Below are 23,383 nucleotides of genomic sequence, written 5' to 3'. Positions count from 1 at the left end.
CCAAAGTGATGAATAATTCTATCAGATTACTAAATTTGATAGCAATTCAAGTGACCAAAGTTTTCAAGTGACCAAAGTTTTCTTTCCCAGTAGAGGAAAATTACTGAAATATTGTAATTACCAAATAATGATGACAACAGCAATGCTGCATATTTATCCAACATTCAGACCAGAAGCAGAAGACTGACCAAAGTGATTAGAAGCACACTTTGGATTTTGAATTATGGTGGTTTGTTTTTTCCCAAATCTAACAACATTTACTATCAGCATACGAATTTCAGCATAGAATTAATCCAAATTTCTAAATTTTGCAAGATGCTCTAAGTAAAGAATGCTATTGATGGATTTGTTTCAAATACCCTCACTCCAACCTTCAGCTTCCAAGTGCAATTGCTTCCAAAGGCACAGATTTCAAGAAAGAAGGTCAGAAAACTGATAAATAATGTCACACTTTGGATGTTTCAAATATGGGATTTGTGTAGACCATAGCACCTCCACTTCTATAAGCTTTGACTGATAAAACACATACAAAATCTTTGAGAACATCTCAGTACCTTCACATAAACCATATGAAAACAGATGAAAGTGTCATTACAGCCTCACTGAGAGGGTTTTCCCTTCAAGTGAGATCTTTCCTTTTAGATAAGACATCTTTCTAAAATGATGAAGATCAATATCCATACTTCTAGTCCCTCAAAGGTACTAAACTATTTACATAACTCAGAATAATGCAAATTATCATCTCAATATGTATAATGTTAGCCCTCAAACTATTCATGTAACCCAGAGTAACACAAATACCAAGTTGTTTTCTCCAATTCATTAACAGACCCTTAGTTTTCAGTTCGTGTAAACTGAGGAAATATTTATGGCAAACTTATTTTTCACCTTGTCTGTTTTTCCTTTCACATTGTTCTTATTTCACTTTCCTTTTCTGCTTCTCTCCAGCTTTGTATAAATCTCTGTGGCTAACCGCAATATTAAAACCTAGCACAGTACTAAGTGTCCCTGAAGAGAAAAGCGACTCCTCTGGTGGCTGCCAGTTGTATGGAAGATAGATGCCAATGAACTGTGCTTTGTAACCTCCTGTCCCCCTGTCAGAGGTGCTAGTAGAGAAGGGAGGACAGGCACGAGAAACAGACCCAGGAGAAAGTCGTGGGAGGAAATATGAGAGCTTGCCAGGCCTGGAGTGAGGACAGCAGCACGAGAAACACCTCTCGCTATCTGATGCATGTATGCTTTATTAACTGCATGGAACCAGCAGTACTCAAGGATTTGTAAGAAATAAGGCATGATCCCTCTAGCAACAGTCTTGTTGTCTAGGGTGCTATTACAGATGACTGAGAGTAAAATATGGAGACTGCTAACATAGAGGTTAATCTAGAAAAGATGGAAAATGCCTACTTAGGGCCCATCGATGTGGGAAGATCAGCATACAGAAAACTAAACAGTAATCTTACAGCATGGCATGGTCACACAGGCTGATCAGGGAGCATCATTATTCTGAAAAGCTCTTTGTAGAATGCAGGTGAGGAGCAGCTCAGAGAGTTTAGAGCTCCAGCTCCCCTCCTAGCACCAGCCAGTGCAGACAGCATGTCAGCAATACACCTATACAACATAGCTACTGGGATAATGATGTGCTTTAATTTCATATACTGAACCGATTTGCAGATCGCATTGTTCAGTGAAGAAGCACTGAGAACTTCAGCTTTGTGCACACAAAGTCTGGATGCAATTCCCTTGATTTCTTGTGCAATTTTTTATTTCCACCTCAAGAGACTCAATATCCAACATAAACATTTATAGACAGATCAGATTTTACAAAACTATGTAGGTATTAGACAAAAACCCACTCCAATTTTTGCTGCTAAGGATACCATTATATTTTGGCTAGCAAGCAACAGCTTATTCTTCACAACCACTTGATATTCTCTAGTAAAGAAGCCCTCAAAGTGGGGTTCAGAGAAGAATGTGTAACCAGCTTCAGAAAACATAACTGTCTTAAGTCAGCACTTTTGTGTTGTCACCAGTCATAGCTTCAAGAGAAGCCTTTTCTTGACTCACATACAGGAGTGCTCTTAAAAGTGAAAACAATAACTCCTCCACCATAAGTGAGATCAAGCATTCACTTACAATTGCTAATATTCCATCTTCTAAGGGAAATCCAGGCTGTTGATGAAAATAACTGGAAAACTGCTGTCAGAAAGGGAATAACATTTTTAAGAGAAACCTCAGTCTGAAAAATACTTTTTGGATAGGTTTCAAGCAAGTTTTGCCTTGTCCTTTACCATGGCTCTCAGCCTTCAAGGATGCAGAAAAACAATGATGACCAAAATAACTATTCTCTAGAGGCATTGAGCAAGAGAACTGAAGCAGCAATAGTCAAAGCCCATTTATACCTTTAACAAAATGATGTTTCTTATTATAGATGGTTTAGGTTGTTTTTTTTTACTTTTGGGAAATAGGATCATAAACTCATTGGGATCGCAGTATTTGTGGGCAGATTTACAGTTCATGTGGCAGGTTTCAATCAAGTTAAGTCATTCAAATGGAGAAAAGACAATATATACATACTTGATTAGTTGCAGAGTGGTCTGTCACTGGTGTCAGCTGCACATACTGGACTTGGATATCACTCCCTTGGAGTGGGGACCCATCAACACCTCCTGAGGCAGGCTCAGCAGAAGCAACAGCTATCAGCTGAGCACCCTGCAACACCTGCATAGAAAGCAATAGAGAAAGCAGCTTGTGAACAACCACAACCAGAAATGCGTGAAGAACCACGTAACTTAAACCAGATGCAAAATCAAAACCCGTTATACAGAAACACAAGAAAACTTGCCTATCTGTAACAGTTGCTTTAAATCATGTGGGTTTCTGAGAGGACATGGTATGCACATGGAAAGGTTCCCATATTATATACTCACCACATTTTGCCTTATGAGATTAATAAATTCTGTTTATGATTATTGCAATGACTAACTGGGACAGATTGCGCAGGTTGCACTAAGAATGTGACACTATCAATAGCACACAGCAGCATCACTAAGTATTGCTTTTACTGACACAAAAACATGCACAGATCCAAGATACTCCTTCTCACAGCCAAAGGTATTTAACTTGTGACCATTTACTTCAATAAATTTATATTCCCATCATACATGAAGGAGATATAAGAATTACTGGTAATTAATGCTTACTCTAAATACATCTGACTGGTGAAGACTGTAAGTCTGGCATAGGCTTTAAACATCAAAGAACAGCCCATCCATCTAGAAGTGCTTGCTTAAAAATGTTCTTGTGATTAGACTAATTTAAATTTACTTCTTGAGCCACAAATCACAATAAAATACATGTATGCATTTTATGGCACAATGACAAGCTACAATCTACATATTCCACTTTAATTTCTGCAATATATGCTGCAAATGATGTATTTTTAAAATACAGCATTTGAATTGCAGTGAATAAAAGACATCTTTCAAACGAAGGAGACAGAACAAAGAAGAAAACTAACATTCTTAACAAGGGTTTTTGCTAACAAAGTATGATTTCTCAGCTGATCTGCGGGTGGGTGGCCATGAAGGAGTGGGTAGACCAGAAATGCTCTAGGGAGTGTGGGAGGCAAAAAGAGGTCACCTCCATAAACGACCTTTAGGGGTGTTGTCAGGGTTTCATAGAGATCTTGGGTGTTCTGAAATACAGTCAGCATCAAGCTGCAGAAGGATGCTACATTTTGTTTTTATAGGAGTAAGCAAAATTCTCTCATCCTATTATATTTGTTTTGGAATTATACAACACATATTGTTGGAAACACATTACAGTCTGCCCCATTGATTACCTGCAGGTCTTCAATGTATTTTTTCTCTTTCATTTATGAATTACAAACTTCGGAACAACTGTAAGTGACTGAACAAGCCCATCATTCTCACATACAAAGTGTTTCACAACAAAGAAGCCTAAAATTTATAACAGTACCAGCTTTCCTTCTTTATTGTATATTCTCAACTGCACACCTCCTAACCCACTTCAGAACTCCCTTTTATAGGATACACAAATAGCCCAATATGTGCAGGAGCTGGGTAGCAGAGCCTTTTGCAAATGGGGCAGGTGCAAATATATGGCTTTTCTTTGGCTGTTCACTTGATTTCCAAATCCACATTTTAACTTTGTAATGTTTTGCTCCTCTTGACCTTAAAATAAAGGAGTTGTACCAAAAAAATACACAATCCACCCCGAAAACGAACTTCTCTTCCCAATTCCGCTGGGCTTCTCTCACATCCTGCTTTCCTGGTCCAACACAGGTAACAGAATATGGTTAAATGGAAAAATAATAAACTTCAGTTCTAACAAAGCAGATTAATTCATGCTTTTAACACAGAGAACAAGAAGCTTCAAGTCACCCTTCCTTTTCACTTCAGCACAGAAGCAGGGAAGTATCCATCACAGGATGTTGCTCAAGCTAACTCAGGCTAGTGAGAGTTCAAGCCTAAAAATGATCCTAAAAAAAGAGTGCCTTTAAAATTCACAAGCAGACAAAAAAACCCCTAAATGTTGGGTTTTATTTTATTTTTTTCCTTTTTTTTAAGTAATTCAGTGGAGTATTTAGAGAAAGTACATTTGGCCATCTATTATTACTTGCTGTCAGTGGTAACAAGTTGTCTTGACAGTGACAAGATATGTAGCTCTCCCGGAGCCTGGGCCCACTCTTTACATTGCACAATTATTTCCACTGCAAGCATAAACAACTGCACAGCTGGAACAGGGTTTGCTAAATTCCGCTCTTCTTTCAGCTTGCAGTTACCACCACAGATACATGATTTTCCCCAAATAGAAAGCTCAGTGAAAAACACTTATCAAGAAAAATCAGGACCCTTTGGGAAGGGTCTGTAAGATACTGGAGGCTCTCTGAGATGTATGTCTTTGAGAATGCTTTGAAGCTACCAATACTCTCAAGCACATTTTGGGACCTGGCCCTGATCCTCACAAGTCTTCATGTCCCAAACCCTGGTGTCTCAAAGATTATCACACTGTATGGTGACCCTGGTGAAGACCATTTGGCTAAATTAAAAAGCAAGCATGAACGAGCCCCTTCTCTCTTTTGCCACCTTTTAGAATAAGAAAATGTTCCCTAACACCTTCAGACAGAAATGAAAATAAGTGTGAGCTCTTGGTGTGGTTGGTGAATACAGAATCACAGCCTATGATCAAACAGTTTTTCTTTAAAGCTCTATAAGCTTTCAGTGAGAGGTACCAGAGCTGACAAGCCTGATAACATGAGCTAAGGGACAGACAGATCTCTGATACCCAGTCAAAGGGTATTTTACCTACACACAGATGTTCTCTGTCCCTCCTTACAGCAGCATTAACACAACTCCTTGCTCCCTGAGAACAGCAGCATAAACACGAACCCAGGCACCAGCATCCCATGGACCTGAGTCTTTGCCTTTGTTGGCTTTTTTTTCCTTTCCCCTTTTTTTCCTTTTGCTATTCTCTCTTTAAACAGCAGAAGTTTAGATTGGATATAAGGAAGAAGTTCTTTACTGTTAGGGTGGTGAGGTACTGGAATGGGTTGCCCAGGGACTTCGTGAATGCCCCATCCCTGGCAGTGTTCAAGACCAGGTTGGATGAAGCCTTGGGTGATATGGTTTAGTGTGAGGTGTCCCTGCCCATGGCAGGGGGTTGGAACTGGATGATCTTAAGGTCCTTTCCAACCCTAACTATTCTATGATTCTATGATTCAGGACATGCAAGCTATTGAGTCTGAAGGTCCTGTGTTTCTAATCCCTTTTTCAGTAAGATGCTTTCCATATAAAACATAATAATAAAATTAGTATTAATAATGAGAGCCAGCTACTTTCTCTGCTCCCTTCCTTTCCATTTAAAGACCATTTTAGTCCATAACTAACAGTTCCCATTTTACATTCAACTGCCAGGGCAGGAAATAGAATTAAAAAATTAAAATATAATAGGTTTTCCTTCAATGTCTTCCAAAATTATTCAGGCAGTTTCCAACCACAGTTCAATTCGTATCACATCCTCTGCTGATTTTACTTATCACTGAAATATTCTTCTAGAAGCCCATAACTTAAAATTTACCTTTAGATCCCAACCTTCATAAAGAAGTAACTGTATTGGGATAGCTGATGCTTGTTCATCAAAAAAAAACCCATTGCTTAGGCTGGTCCTTGCCAGACTGAGCCTTCTAAAACACATTCTTGCTACTGTTGTGAGCTTTTTTATTAATCTAGGCAAGCACATCTGTTTGCCTACCTATAAAAAGCTCAAAAATAAGACACATTAGGATTTTGGTGTCTTTTTTCCATCATTTATTCCTATTTCTACTGCAGGAATGCAATAAAATGTGACATTTCTTTTAAAAAATGAAGTTTTGAGTCACTGAAAGAGTGGCTGTTTATAGAAGGTTCACATCTGAAAATCCTGTAACACTTAGAGCCAGAAAGTAATCATTTCAGCAAATGTGTCACAGAATAAATTAGTTGTGCATAGGAAAAGAGAAAGATTTTGGTGACATGCTCTAGCTAAAACATTAGTTAAAAGGACAGTTTGAGCCCCAAAGTGTAAGGATGGCTATGGGGTTACAGGATTCCTAGAAAACAAAAAACTAATGCTTGCCTATTATTGTTCTACACTGCCATTCATTGCTGATGGCAAAACTACAAGAATACATTTAAATAGAAGACAGTAATACATTCAAATAAAGACATGAATACATTCAAACAGAAGACACAGCTTCTTAAACTGATAGGAAGCTCTGCTGATAAAAATGTTCACTTAAAAAAAAAGATAACTCCCTCTAGCTGAAGCTTTTCAGTTTTCAAGTTTGTTTCATGCAGCCTGGAGATTAAAAATATCCACTGTATTTCATGCCAACTAAGCATTTACTTAGTGGATTTACAGGCTTATAGATGGCTTCATCTCACTAGTTAAGTAGACTCTATATTTAGGTCCAGAACTCAAAACTTTTTAATATCAGAAACTAGTGTGTTCCTTGAAAACATCAGAGGCTTAGGCTAACCAAAGGCTTCCATCAGCTTGGCATTTACTAAGGAATCTGGAACAGGCAATGCAGAATGCCAAAAGAATGGAGCTGTATGGAAAAAGAAACCAAATCAAACCAATATTTTCTTCCATAAGATTGTCTTTTGTAGCTCTTCATTTCACTTGATGAAGCAGAGCAAGACCCAATACTATGAAACAAGTCCAGAATGAAGGATACTGAAGCACAGATAAAAATCTGTAACATGATTTATTTGCTTCGATTTAACCAAATTGGTTCAAATTAACCCTGGTCAACTGCATTGACAAGCTCACACCTGATGGTGGCCAATACAAAGTTATTTTGATGATTCTACAGTGCAGTTGCAATAAAACCAAAGTGTTAACGTGATAAAAAGAAGCAGCAGCAAAGGATGGAGTAACCTTGCTGTTCTCAAAGAAGCAGTCGTCTTCACGCTAAGATCAAACAGTATTCATTGAAAACCACGGTAACCCTTACATAGTATTTATCTATCCCATATGTATATAAAGTCAGATGTATACAGCCTGATGATGTGCTATCTTTCCAGAGAAATAAATTCCCATTTAACCTGTATTTCGTCAGAACAAATACACAGCTGAAAGTATAGACCAAGGATCACCACATACCACTGCATACTTCTTATGCTCTATTTAAAACAAAGCAATAAGAATTTTGATGCAATTACAAAGCAGTTTTAAAGACTAGGTTTTATTTTCCAAACTTTTAAAAGTATTAACAATAATAAAAGACTGGGAGTTCCTCTTCCAAAAAGATAAGGAAGGCAGATGGCTCACAGTGTTGCAGAGATCATCTGCAGCTTTTCTTTCTCCGTACCTAGCAATGAGAAGCATAGAGAGGTGCACGTAAGCACTTGGAAAATGTAATCCATCCTTTAGATCATTTATTGGCAAGCTTTTCTTAAGCAGAAGCCTCCAGAATATAAGGTCTCTCTTCTTTTGAGATGCATTTTTACAGCTGCTTTATGTCTGACTTCAAACAACTTAGATCACACTAAAGTGACGCAAAAATCCAAAATACATAGCACTTGTATTTTTCTGAAATAATTACTTACAATAATTTCTTATTTTTCAACCTCAGCTTGTTCTTACCGTTTCACCAAAACAGCATCACCACAAGAGAAAGAAAATCCTTTAGGCCATAATGTGTATTCCAATAATGTGTTTCATATCCAGTCACCAGAGGGTTTCCAGAAATGCACAGGTTTTTCTATTTTACTGTTACAAAGGGCTGATCATTGTCTTGTTTGTCATACACAGCACAAATTAAAGACCCTTACACACAGCAATTTCCATGAAAGCCACAGCTACTTTTTGAAGTACAACATCTCCTTTAAAGGCCATCCCATCTTTATTGTAAATACTTCAGCTGGTGGAATAACATGGAGAACCTAGCATACTGCCCCATCTTGTAAGTCCTCTCATTATACTCTGCAGGAAAAGCTTTGGGAGGTGAAAAAGTCTATTTTATCCTATCAAACAGATGACCAAACCCTCACCAGTATAATAAAATAATTCTGGAATAACTGTTCTTAGGAAAATACATTACTTTGCATCTAGCTTTATTAAAAGGCAAGTTGAGCCAATCATATCTAGCAATCTAGGTCAGAGTGTAAAAATGACCTGTTACTTTTATTACTTTAATTATACTGCCATTTATGTACCACTAACTATTCATTTTCTTTCATATCTTTGATCAAAATACTGACTAGCATTAGTCAAAGACATTTGTGGGAAAACACCAGAAAATACTAATTGGAAGGCTAAAATTACTTTTTGTAATATATCAACTACATACTTTTGAATAAATGTTAACACTGGCTTCAATCATTTGCTACAGGGATACAATTCCAAGTTATCAGAACAGCATGTTGAAAATCAAAAGCAAATAAGTATACTGTCAATCAAGCTCACTAAAACAGGCCTGTATTTATTAAATTAATTCTGACTTACATTAAGTATGCTAACATGCTTTAATTCAGTTCTAATTACCTTCTAAACACTTCCTCTAAACTGGGCATATTTACTGAATCAAAAAACACACTCTTTCTAGTGTCTGTGCCCAGCAACACCAGATTAAAACATAAAAGGAACTGATGCCAAAGGGAATACTGAGCTATTAAGTCTCCTCTCCACTTGAGCAAGACACCAGGTATGGACTGTGTTATGCAGAGGAGAAAAGACTAAAAATAAGGGTACTGAGGGACCCAGTGGTAATGAAGCAGCTACCGAAGCTGGAATACACAGAATCATGTGTCCTTCTGTCAGTTTCCATCACCCAAAGTCAAACTTCTTCACTCACCTGTCCTCAAATACTGCAGTGTTTTATAATATGGGTTTTGCAGAAAGTTACATATCAAGCTTTAAGGTAACATATTCCCATTAATGTCACAATCATTTCTGTTAAAGTGAAAGCATGTTTGATCTAAGGTAACTGGAAACAATATAAAAAGGATGCACTGCTCTTAAAAATTAGGGTATCATTCTAAAGTTAATGATCTAGTTCATAAGCTTTACTTTGAGTCCTTTCCATATTCCAACAACAACTTGTACCTAAATATGCTATTTCTTACACGAAATGTGCCAATACAAAAATAAATTCAGCATATATAAAAGTCTAATATACAGCAGTTCAGAGAGAGAGGAACTCTCCCTGCTGCGTATTTCTAAGTGTGCTGAATTGAACCATGCAAAATGTGACCTTAAATCTGTCAAAACTTCATTAACTAACACCCCTACAGAGTCATATAACTGAGAGCACCTCCTTTAAATTCCCCAAACTAAAAGGCATGAAAAGTGAAACTCATTTCAGCTTTGCCGAGGGTGGAAAAATGAAAAGGATAATTCCAGAGTACATTTTTATCAGTCGCATTATTTCCTTGCATAACAAACAATAAACCATCTCATCTGCTTTTACTTTGAGTGTATACCACAGCACAGCTCTACTCCGTAATGTCTACTCTGAGGTTCCCTTAACACGCCTGTACAAAACCTGGAGAACAGAGTGAACACAAACTGCAGATATTGTGGTTGCTTAAACAAACTTCACAAAAATGTCCATCTTTCTGGCGGCTGCGGTTGGATTGAGATAGATGAGTGATGGCAAATTGTGGCTTCATGTATTTAAACCATCTGCATCTTCAAAAGTCCTTTCAGAACACATCAACTTGCTTCCCAAGACCTCGGTTGCAGTGCTCCCCAAGGAGAGCATGGCTTGGTAAGCTCCAGGAGCACGCCCCTACCTATGAAGACTAACTATTCAGTAAAGCCGTCAATACTTCCCAGCACTATGGCTTTATAGAGAGCAGCAGACACCAGTGAAATGCTGCAATAGGCCCTGAGGAAATAAAAATAATTAAAAAATTTACAGATAAATACCCTGCAATCTTTCTGAAGAGTTCACATCTATTTGGTAAATAAACTGGAGAAACATAAGGAGCAGAAAAAGACCAAATTAATACAGTTCATGTTTTCTTTTGTTAAAAAAGTACCTGATTTCACCATCAATGTCTCTCTCATCCCTGCCTAAGCACAGCTCAACATACGTTTTTCCACAAACACACAATGTATGAAAATCTCATGAGGCTCCTCATCTCTCTCCAGGTTAAATGCATCCTGCCTAAATTTAAGCGAAGACCTAAGGACAAAGGTGCAATTATCAAAAGTACTTCACACTTTCACTGGGTCAATACATAAGCCCTTACACAGAGAGCTGGGGGTCCCTCAACAGCCTAACAGCTCCTTGGAGAAGTGGCTGGTACCGAACACAAAAGGATAATCAGTGTAATTAAAACTTTATCTGTGCACTATTACGCTGGCTGAAAGGGAACCAAAGTTAATTACAAAGAAATAAATGCCCAAATCAAGCTTCGTATCATGTGATCTAAATACAATGAGATTATAGGAAATCCTTTATGTAAGTAGTCCACATTCACATTAGCTGGATTTTATTTCAACTCAATATCATAGGTAGACAGACAGTAATATATGTTATCAACAGATAACACAGCAAAGAAAAAGATACTGTCTCAAGATGCTTTAGAGCCACATCCCATGTAAGCCAAGTGGGGTCGTTCCTTTGACTATGAGATGGACTCAGGCCCAGTAAAATAACGTAAAATACACCAAAACAAGACAAAGACTCCCCCTGAAAAGACACTTTAAACTAGCACATGTGCAAAACTTAATTATAATTAGCTGGCAGTTCAACTGCAGATGCAATTTCAGTAAAAAATGACTTGGTCACAGAAAGAAGAGTTACCTCATCTGAATTCACTGTATCAAATTAAAGAGGCTCTCTGGAAGTATGAGGCTTGTAAGGAAATCTGTACGTACATCTGACTCATCTTTTGTATGAAGATACTCTTAGTAAATTGCTCACAAAGGGAAACTTCTCAAAACAACTTTGTGGTCAATCTTCTCAGATGTTGCACTTCCCAAACCATAACCTACAGTTTCATTGGAACTGTCACACAAAAGCTAGTTTGATGTACCTACACCTCATTTAGAGTTCCCTAAATTGGGTGCTTCGGGAATTTCGTGCCCACCTTCTCTGAAGGCAAAGCTCTGGTTATTAATCTCTTTTCTGTATCTTTTTTTTGGTGAATGAATGTTTTACATCATATGAGCTACACGTGCACATGTGGACATGTGGCTGCCAGGCATTCAACCCACCAGAAATTATTTCATATGCCTCAATAACCTTTTGGCAAGAAAGAAAAAGAGCACTTCAGCTCAGACTTTACATTCTGTTACAGCTTGCAAAATCTTTTGTGATAATTCACTCTTAAGAACAGCAAATATTATTCAAATCTATGCAATTGCAACATTTTGTGATGAAATGGCTTCCTGTTAGCAGTAAGTACGGTAAAATAGACGGAACTACTTCTAAAGAAGATTTTTCCAAAAGTGGACAATTAAATCTCTCTACCATAATTCACCATTTTGAGCAATGCGAAATAAGCCTTTGGCTTAAATGGTTGGGTTTATTTTCCAGCAGAATGTTAGTTTGGGGCTTTATTCAACATAGAACTATGTGCTATTAAGAAATGGCTCAATAGTTAAGAGTAAAATACTAGTGTCAAGGAAGTCTTACTAAACTGTAGCTGCCGAGTGCAAAAGCTCAAGAACAAGTCAGACATAAGTGACCCTGACTCCCTCTAACTGACCAGCACTGATAAAGGTTATTCCAGTGAATAATAAGTACTGACTCACACAGCATCTGGCTGGTGGGAAATCTTTTGGTGTGACATAACCTCGCCAAGACGGAGAGGATAACTCAGTCCTAAAGGACCGTCTGCCTTTACACTTTTATGTGGCAAGTCCCTGCTAGTCTAATAAATGTAAACATGGCTTTAAATGCCACCCTGCTGGTCCCATCCTCCAATCTCCAATTCCTGAAGGGATCAGTTCCACTTAAAACAAAATGTCAAGATAAATGCTAAAGCACTTTCAGCATTTACTATGAAATTCTGTTAAAGTCTTCAGGCATTTTCAGCAGAAAGAGCATTCAATCCTTTCATAAATAACTTAAATCTAGAATTTGGACTCTTAGTGCTGATGAGAGGGTGCATCCCCTCCAATGAGACTAGTAGTAAATATGCCACTTATAAATAGTAAGACCAGATCACCGAGGATCTACCAGAATCCCATACATCTGTTATTTTGCTTCTAAATCAATTTCTCAGTTTCCCTTCGGAACAGTGATTTTACTTTCATTCCAAGAAGAAAAAGGCATTTGGGGGGAACTGCAAATGTTTACATCATAACTGGCAGTGATTTTTTTTTAATGCTAGAAAAATAACATCTGAAAGTTTGGCTCTTGTTGCCAGAGCAACAAAACACTGCTCCTACCGTACACTGCAGGATCCAACTTCAGTTGGAGAAATATGGATGGGGAAAAAGAAAAGCACATGCAACGATGGCATGAGCCTTCTATACACAGGGGAACAGAAAAGTTCTACTATTGCAATGTTCAGGAAAAGTCCTAGGGAAAAGAAAATTAATACAGTGCCTCCTGCATTTTGATTATGAAATGATGTAATCAGCTCAATTTATATCAATCAGCTTCAGAAATACATAATGGTTTCAAAAGCAAAGCAGAAGAATGGTAGGAACAGCTGCAGTGAGGAGGTAAATGTAAGTGTGCTTGAGCTATAAATCAGAAGCTGGAGAAAGTTTTAAGCCAGTACTTATCAATTAAAGAATACTTAAATAAAAAAACAGTACTTCTGAGAATTACCTGAGTTACATTAATAAGTTTCTTACAGACACTTGCACAAAAAATAACATTGTAGGAATAATTCATTAGAATATCCCAGGAAGGACAAGAAAAACTGTAAACTGGACAAGAAGTTAAAGATCAGGTTCAAACACTCTGGGTTTTTTTCCCTTAAATTAACCCATGACCTAAAGGAGGATGCTTTCAGGAAAAGAATTCAGAACTTTTAAGTGTCTGTCTTCTGGAGTTCTGCATTTCCACCCAAATCTCAAGACCAACATGAATGATAGGGCACTGCAGGACATACACGCAAGGAGTCCTAGTCATATTATAGTGGGGTATATATGTTTGTAAGCCGAATATGTACTCCAGAACTTAGACTAGAATTAAACATATGAATATGGCTGGGTTTTAGAATGAGATATACGTGACAAGAACACCTGGACTTCTCTAAATATCAGTACAAAAGGCTACAGGATATCGGTAGGAAGAGAATTAAAATACCCAACTGTATCTCTAATCTTGGCCTTCATCTACTACCAAAATTCATGTAAAAAGAATTCAAAATAATAGAGGCTTTAGCTGCTCCATTTACATTATTCACACTAAAAAAGACAGTGCTGCTGCGAACTGCAAAGTGTGCTCCAACGATCACTAAAACTAAAAGCAGATGTAATGCATAAGCTATACATCATGTTCCACCTCAGAAAATCCTATGTTTCATGTCAAAAGCATTTGCAGACAATAGTTCTCAAACAGAAGAAATTACGAGAAATTATTGTGTTTTTTCACTGAAGTGGATGTTATTACATATATACACTCATTTTTAAAACTCTTGTCTTTTTGACAAATTTGCTAACATTGACTAACGCCAATGACTATCCTCTGATTTCCATCAAGGCCAGAGATAAAACAGCAGCTGTACATCCTTCTCTCCACATGAAGCTTCTCCCCTAGAAGCCTGCACAGTGATGGAACAGCATGTGTGCTTCCCCTTTGTTCAAAGCACTAAGTGGACAAGTGTTTCTAATAGCCCAAAGAAGAGCTCAGTCCTTCTTTGACACCAGCCTTTGCACTGATGCAAACAGGCTTTTTCTAATATAAAGTTATAAAATGAAAATGAATCTGAGTGTCAGTTTCTTTGACTGAGTCGTGTACTACATGTTACAATGCTGCAGACAATATTTTTCCAATTTTGCTAATGAATTCCTAGTTACTGAATTAATTTCCTACTTTATTTATTTTTCTTAAGTTGGAGCCAGTAACCTGACATTTAAGAATTATACAAATTCTTAAAAATGTGAATTGTGAGGTACATGCCATGTTGAGAAACACAAGTAACATAATTTTTTCTGGTAGTGATTTTCAAAATCTATTCTTTGTTTCCATTTCTTAGCCTATGGTACAAAGTTCTGCACGGGAAAGCATTTTCAGCAAAACTAGTATTACAGAACAAAACTCTGCTGTTTTAATTTTGAAGCAAGAAGACTGAGAGATTGTTTATATGCTTTACTTCCTGAATTGCTTAGAAAATGGCACTTTTGAACACATTAGGTAACGCATACACCCTGTTCTGCTATAAATTACTGAAATCTCTTTGCTTTGAGGGTGGGAAACAATTGGCACACTAGTTGAGTGTCTGCTCTCCCCGTGAATTAAACTCCAACCACATGTCTATTGTCAGGGCAACCTTACCCATCCAGAGCAGCAATCTCTGTGGTTCTCCAAGGTTTTGTGCACTTACTTGTGTTCATTTTCCACTTCAGCGAAAAGCAGGGCAGATAATGATTTTGGGATGTAATTACAGGAACCATCTACTGGTAACACAGTCTCTGAATCCTTTACTACTTTGCTCTAGAGCTGAAAGTTTCACCTATGTGGAACTTCCAGATTATTAATGGCCTGTGGTTGAACTTAAATCAAGGTCTCCCCATACAGCAATGTGTTTTGCTACCAGCTGAGCCTCCAGGCCAGCCAAAGGTCTTTACTTTCTGAAGCCATATCCAGATAGCATTTGCATACACGTTAAACTTTCCGATCATCATTTGGATTTTTCAAAACGCATTTTTGAACAACTCTCAATTTTATAGATTTTTTTTTTTTTGTGAGAGAAAAGAGAGAGGAATACTGAGTGTGAATTTGAAGCAGACTTCAATGAAAGCTCTGGACCCAAAACTATTGTTTTCTTAGAGTACACATCTGGTTTTCCCCAAAATACTGCCAGTTCTGTAACTCAGTTTAATACCCAGCTGGGATAATGTAAAACTAGCATATAACCTAAAATAAATGCTAGAAGCACATATTTTTGTACAGTAATACTTGTACGCATTAAGTTCAACTTGACTAATGTTCTACCCACATACCAAAAAGTTTGTATTGATGAAGGAGGAAGGAGGGGGGGAATCACACCCCAAACCAGGCACCCTGCATGTGTGTGGCCACACAATTGGAAACTAGAACTAAAGCTCATCAGAGCGGCATAAAATCTTCCTTTTAGAAGGTTAAAATTACTTATTTTTACAATCAAAGCAGAAGTTTTTAAAGCAAAGACGTGTAAAATGTGGGTTTCTCACAACATCAGAAAGGAATTACCAAAGCCTCTAACACTAGCATGTACAAGAATGTTCCCCAGGCTGCTGACAACTTTCTCCCTGCCCAACTTGAAACTTTCTTCTTTCTAGTCCATGGGAAGTACAAATGTCTGGTAATAAAAGTTTCTAATTCTGAGGAAACTAAGTCTATTGGAATGTATTGAGGAAACTGCTGAACTAAACAAACTGAAGCTACAGAATGCTATAACAAGTAATCATATTTTGGCAACTTTGATGGCCAAAACATAAATCAGAAGTCATGCAACAACAAAAGTGACAACCTGATAATGTTATGCTGAAGGCTGCTAAGAGGTAAGCATGAAGTAAGCACCACAGTGAGCTCAGTTTGAAAGGTTACTAAGGGAGTTTAAAGAAGTGTCAGGGAAAGTTACTCCCTCTTCCAGCCTATTAACGCACGAATTACTTTGACTTAGATTACCAGATTTTTATTCACACAATAACTTTACATCCTACAGTCTGAGCCTAACAGCCTATGGCTGGCTGTTCTTACAGAGATGAATAAAAGCTTAAAACGGATTTAGCATTTTTAGGAATAAAAAACCCCACATTTGGACTTGATCAGATCTGGTCCTGATACAAATTACAGCACTTACAAACCAGACTTTCAGCCCTCGCATGGTTTCTGAGACTGCTTTGGGAGTGTAAAATGCCAAGATGCTATTAATATAAAGATTCCATAGTGCATGTGCTCATAAAAAGCATTTTTTTCCATATCTAATATAGAACATGCTGCCTTTTTTTTAATTCAACATATTATAACTTGAGCAAAACAAGATCATTAAGACAGGCACCCTGCATGACCCTGCTGCCGTGTACCAGCCCGTGAGACTATTTACACTTACTAAATTACTCCAACTGAAGAACTCTGGCAGAGTTGGGTCCTGAATTCACAGTTCATAAGGGTATTATAGAAATATTTCCTCTTAGAGGAAATATTCCTCTTAGAAAGAAATTTATGTTTTCTTTCTGAACACTAGGATCTTACAAACCTGTTATCCTCCTGGTACTAACATTTTCCTCTAGAAAAACCTCTGGTTGTATCTTGCTGTAATTGTTAAGAGTCAAAGCACAAGGTCTCCAAACTACATTACAAATAACTTCTATTTCACTCCCACCATTAAATCTAAGTTTCACACTTTCTGGTGCTTTTTGAGGAGGGGGAAAAAAGGTATTTAAGGGTAAGGAGGTAATAAGTGGTACATAAGCATCTGTCATGGCAAGAAGATAAAAACACAGGAAAGAAGAGAGGCGTAAAACAGACTCCTCAAGGGTGCAGAGATTTACTGTTTATCAAGTATTCCCTCTGCTTACCAAATATTCCCTCTGCTTTTATTTACCTACCGATGGGCATACTGGTTTTTCCCACATATATGACTTAGAAATTAGATCACACAGAGCACAAAGAAACCCACTGTACAGTAAGCAAGATACGAAGAAATAACAAAATGGCACTGGAAAAAAATAAATTTAGAAATTTCTTCCCTTTTTTAATCACAGATTAAAAAATCTTTAGTAATTATTCACTGTAGCATTTGAGATAAATAATAAACCAACTTTTCTAACAGGTTTGAGAGTCAACACTTGGTGAAAATTTTAATCTCAAAAAATATACAGAAATGGAATTTTGCAGCCATAACAAAATCCAGTGACTGATCAATGGCTAATTTGACTGCCTGACTGTCCAGATAGACAGATGGAAATAATGAGATGGAGACAACTGTGAAACCTTGTTCCACCCTCGAGCATGAGTTACACATGGTGAACGTACAGCAGGTTGTGCCTGCACATTTGCTTTGTGCAGATCATGCTCAAGATCATGCTCAGATCATGCCCAACAGTCGTTTTAGAGAAGGAAAATTCTGCATTGCCCACTGATGATCCTCCTCTGCCTACAGTCCCCAAGCATTTACTATTAGGGCTCCATGGCCCCAAGCTTTGCCTCTCTACACCACTGGGGGGCAGGTCTACAAGAAACCTGGAGAGGGGCTTTTGACAAGACTCTAGGGACTGGACAAGGGGGAATGGCTTTAGCCTGACAGAGGGGAGATGAGCAGAAAATACCAGCATTGTCCTGGCTAATGACCTGATGGATCGTCAGGCTCAAACCTGATTTTGTACTGAGTATTGTATTAACATGATCCAAAATGTCAAGAGGCAACTCAAGGGAAAATAAAATTTCTTCGGTGAGATAATGTTAGCCATAAGTAACACTTACAATTGAAATATTGTGATTTGAACCTTTGACAACCTTTGATATTTCTTCACTTGGTTCAAAATTTTTTACAGTGTTAATTTCTAGCACTGTAAAAATGTAATGTCATTTTGAGCGCAACCACTGGTGACATTTACTGCTGTCTTTGCAACCCACACGGGCCAGTCCCAGATCTATTACAGCTCTATTTACAAAGGGCTCCTTTGAGAGTGCAAGCCTGCACCATATAGACTGATGCATGTCTTTAAACCATTACAGATCTCATTCTATAAAACATAGCTGCAGTTGCTGACATTCATAAATGAATTTCTAATGCATTAGAGAAGAGGGAAATGGTTACATTACACAATTCTCTTTGGACCTCTCAGGGTCTCTAGTGAGCCGCAGGTTAGAACACAGCAGCTACCTATGCAAACAGAGCAACACTGTCATGCTGCTTGTGCAGTGCACAAACCTGCATCCCTTTGTATTTTTCAATAATGAGCAAAATTATACATTAGAGACCTCATTACAACTGATAAACATTACTGCTTCAGATAGGTAACAAGTACAGAACTTCACAAAGGCAAAGATTATGTTAAAAAAACCTATCAGTTTACACTGGAAAAAAACCTGTTTGGAATTTCTTAATGTGTTACTAACACAGAAAGTTTCTAAGTACTTGGACACCTCAACAGAATGTCTTTGTACCCAAAGGAATAAATGTGCACATGAAAGCACTTGTGGACAAACTGTAATGACAGCACACAAACGAATCTGAAAGCATGTGCACATATCATGCAGGGGAAGTGAACTGCAGTGTTCATACATGTTTTAAGTATCTATCTAAAAAGCTTGAGAGAAAAAGGACGCAAGGAGAAACAAAGTCCACAAAAAGGATTAAGAGAGAAAATGGGAAGTTCAAAGCACCCACATCTGACTCTCAGACTACCTTCAGGATAATAACAAATTACGATAAAACTTTTGGTGGAATTTTGATAGCATTTAGAGAAAAAAAAAATTAAAGAAAAAAAAGCAACTACCCTGCTGTCAAGCATTGCTGTTACTGTAGTCACACAAAACACAGGGTAGAAATGTATTACCATAGGTTAGGATAAATGCAAGGCACAGGGAATGGGATTTTTATCTTGATAAATAGCTGAAAAAATATTATGTTGATGAAATATTAGATTCTAAGATAATTTAGCAACAGGCAGAACTGCAATGAGGTTTTGTTGTGCCAAAGTGATTGAAAACTTACAACAGAAAAAGTTCTGTATTGAGAAACTATTTGAAATAGTTAAAACCCGAGAAACTATGCACAGTTCTAAACATAAGTTATAAAGTACATCAGCAACGTATGTATTTACTACAAACAGCAAAACTTCTATTCATGCATACAGCTTAAACCACTTCTTAAGGAATATGCACATCATTTGCAGTGGTGCAGTGAAACCAATGCTATTTTCAATAGCTTCCAATAAAGTATTTAGATATACAGATAAAATTTAGATATACAGATAAACCACATCATATTTATCACTGGAGTTTAAAAAAAAAGGAAGAAAGCAAACATCGGTTTTATTGTTTTTACTGTGGCTGTAAATTAAATTTCTGATTGAAAGGACAAACAATACTTGGTCTTATGTCTAAATATGTTTGTTCACTGGTTGGTAACTGGGGAAGATCTCCATCCAAGAAAAATAAAAGTTGAGAACCTGACTTATGAAACCAAACGGTGAGAGAGGATTCGGTCTGTGATATTTAAGATAACACCATGTTAAATTATGTGCTAATAAAGAGACAACTCTCGGCTGTACACATCAAAGATTTCTCACGCTTATCCAATCTTCTAAATGTTTCTGCCCTCAATCTTTCTCTGGGCACAGCTGCTTCTTGCTGAAGTATGAGCAGATTTTGGTCATTGAGCCAATATAGCCAGGCCCAGAAATGTAGTGAGGATCAGAGCTGCAGGTACTCCGGCATCCCCCTTCTACACATGACAAACACATCTCATCCCTCTCTGCAATTCACTTTCAGACAAGCACCGAATGCTGTTATACCATCAGCATTCCTGGGATGATGCTAAAGTTATTCACACACTTGCCACAGAGACCTAGACAGAAAAGACCAAGAAGAGCAAGTATGCACTGTTTTCACAAAAACAGTGCGAGAAAACCTCCATAAAGCTGATCTACTAAACAAGTCAGCAACCTGGAAAATTAAACTGGTTTTAATATCATCATGATTTAACATATTTTAAGGTGATAGATGATGATTTTGCTTCAAAATTTCATTAGATAAAAATCTGCCGTAGACCTCAAAAGCACAAACAATAAGGAGTAGTAAACTGCTAATTTCCTATGTATTTCTAAGATTTTACTCAGCCAGTGGTAACAAAAGTAAATGGTCCCAAAATTTCTTTGATAGGACATAGCTTCTATTGGTCACCTATGAGAAACACTGCTGAAAGCATCAGATTAACAGTTTGGGGGATGTGACATGTTTTCCTGACCTTGAAAATTCTGGTTTTAATTTTGTCAACAGCATTATAATCAATTCTTATAAAAAGCCAAGAATTTCAAACAAAGATTATTTATGGGGGTTTATTTAACATCTCTGTTGTTACTTTTTCGATTTACGGTGCAGCACTATGACCAAAAATTTCTTTGAAAAACGTAAGGATTTTCAAATATCTGGCTAATGAGTGAATAATTGTTGAGTAACTCAATGACTTAAGTCACTGGTGTCCCAGGTAAATAGGAACTGCCCAGATACAGAATGTTCTCAGCAAAGTGTCCAAGACTGTGGAAACTGGCTCAAGAAGAGCGGCGTGTTTTTGGAAACATGATGCAGAGGAAGGACTTGTGGAAGGACTCCTATGGGACAGGCTGAACTGAAGGAATGCTCAAAGGCTATGAAAGATTTATTACATAAAGAAACCACCTGAATTTTTCTGTGTAAAACACATTTTAAATCTGAAGAAATACCTAAACGGTATCTGTTAAAGACAGTGCATCTGTTAAAGAAAAGAAGTTCGTGGTGACCTGAGAAAGCATTATAGCCACAACAATGAAAAATGCTAAGCAAATAAAATGAAAAGCCAGTATATAAAAGTCTTGACCAGATACTCTGAAGGAGAGACCACTGAACTCCATCCCCATTATTGGTTAATGGCCCTAAGGGAGAGAGAACAGGTCACTTTTGCCTCTACAGATATGGAAAATCTTCAAAATTAAAATTATGTATTAAGCACTTGTGTTTTACACGACAACCCCAGCTGCAGTAACAGGTTTTGCCAATATTTATCTTTTACAACCAAATCAAAAAAACATAATTCCTTGCATTAGCAGGAAATTTAACACATCCCTAAGCTGCATCTTGCACTGTGAAAAGCAATCAAGCTCTGTTCCACCTAAATCTAGCAATCCAAGTTTATTTAAACTGGGCACAGAGACCAGATTAACAGGGACCTTTGGGGACCTGAAACTTAAATTCCAGGTGGGTCCCCTGTTCATACACCCTTTTTCATAACAGAATACAACGTTATCCCACAAAGGATCTAAATATTACCACGTACTTTTACAGACTTGATAATTTATTGCTCCGTGTTGTTTTATTGTGATCATAACCTTTTCATTAGCTTGTAAATCAATGATGTGAAAGACTGAATATAACACAAGGATGAAGAGATTCCAAAGCTGTTACTGATATTTTTAAAAAGGATTTTGAAAGCAAGTATTTATTTTAGCTGAAAACAAATGCTTCTCAGTTCTGTTTCTTCATTTGTATACAGCTGTGTTCAACTACTAGATGAATGAAACATTCTGTAGCTGTCTAACAAGAAATAAAACGTTTCTAGTTCAGACATTAAGATGAAAAACTCATTAAAAGACACTAATAGCTGACCCTTAGGCTGTTTCTGCTAACACTTAGTTAACACTTCAGAAGGGATGCAAAGAATTTGCAAAATGTTTCTTAAATCTTTGGACTAGAGTTGATTACAAACAAGTCTCAAATTTGCTGTATGAACCTTACCCAAAATCTTTTTTTTTTAAGGAATATGCAGCAATACTGAAAGCCCATATAGTAAACAGCATACAATGACACAGACAGCAGATTATCTGGATTCTAAATCAAACACACCAGAGTTGTAGAATGCTTAATGTACCATCACTAGCGTAAATCTAAAACCTGCCCCCATTGATGGTCATTGTATTAAAGAAATGGTCTGCAGCCCTGGTCCTCAGCCTTACTGACCCTGCTCTGTACTAACAGAGAAAAGTACAAAATTGGCACTTCCTAACTTTGCAATCCTTGTTTGTTATTTCTGTTTTAGATATATGTGTGCGTGTATAATTTACAACAAACAATTCACTTTGTCAACTAAATTAAAAGTTTCCTGAAACAACTGCGTTTGCAACTTGAGAAAGGAGAACTAATTTATCTGAAATGTAACAAGTAAATCAGTTCCAGCCCAAAGATTTCTGGGGAAAACCTTTCACAAGAATGCCACAGCTAAAAATCTTTGCTAGAATCATGCAGCATTTTAACACAATTGTTGACTCAAAGAAGAGCTGCACTGTAACCTGCCCCACGTATTGGAGAGCTCTGCAGACAGAGCTAAATGTGAAAATCCAATGGTTTTTATAACTAGCTCAAATCAAGGGACTGTGGACTTTGAGATTTTCTACATAATTCTGTGTATAGCAAAACATGTTCTGCTAATTCACAGAAGAAAAATTTGAAGTTTTCTGTTATTTGTCATAAGCTTCTCATCAAGGAAGAAGGGCTAAGATGGATCTCCACACAAAAAGGACTCAAGCCATTTTCCTCCAAAAGCAAAAAAGCTTCCTGGCTTCTTCCCTGGTAAAAGCAGGAATCTTTATTTGGAATCACAGAAAACATTCAAAAGTGTAAAAATTCCGGATTTCTTCTGTGATTTCTTATCTTAGTTCCCTACCAACTGAAGTGATCTGAGGCAAGTCACCGCTTCCGCATCTTCCCTGTACAAGGTGGTTGATTCCACTTCCTTACAGAGACACTGGGAGAACTGACAGATGTAAAGGCTTGAAAGATGAAAATGGGTATGGGCTGCTTCTAGCATCTAAGGATACCTGAAAGCAATTTCACTGTCAGAGCTGCACTTGAAAACAGATTTGAAACAAGATGTAAATCCCTATTCCCCTCTCAAAGCAGACAAACGATTCAAATATGACATTTTGTACAGCGTTAGTTTTTATGTCCTGAAATTTTCCCTGCCCTGTGTTTGAATTGTAACAAAATCAGGACCTGATTTTA

The 23,383-nt window shown here is 37.4% G+C and overlaps 1 protein-coding gene across 2 annotated transcripts in view; it reads right to left on the bottom strand.

Annotated features, from left to right (window-relative positions):
- Positions 1-23,383, bottom strand: part of BANP (BTG3 associated nuclear protein) — a 152,803-nt gene that overhangs the window by 5,979 nt on the left and 123,441 nt on the right. For both annotated transcript variants that reach the window (XM_034073136.1, XM_034073137.1), the window contains exon 12: positions 2,575-2,718. In XM_034073136.1, the coding sequence (XP_033929027.1) occupies positions 2,575-2,718 (144 nt within the window). The remainder of the gene's footprint in view (positions 1-2,574; positions 2,719-23,383) is intronic.

The sequence above is a fragment of the Melopsittacus undulatus genome, chromosome Z, assembly GCF_012275295.1.
Source record: "Melopsittacus undulatus isolate bMelUnd1 chromosome Z, bMelUnd1.mat.Z, whole genome shotgun sequence".
In the NCBI taxonomy this organism is placed as follows: domain Eukaryota; kingdom Metazoa; phylum Chordata; class Aves; order Psittaciformes; family Psittaculidae; genus Melopsittacus; species Melopsittacus undulatus.
Note: the sequence above shows the minus strand (reverse complement) of the source record. Positions and strands in the feature narration are given on the sequence as shown.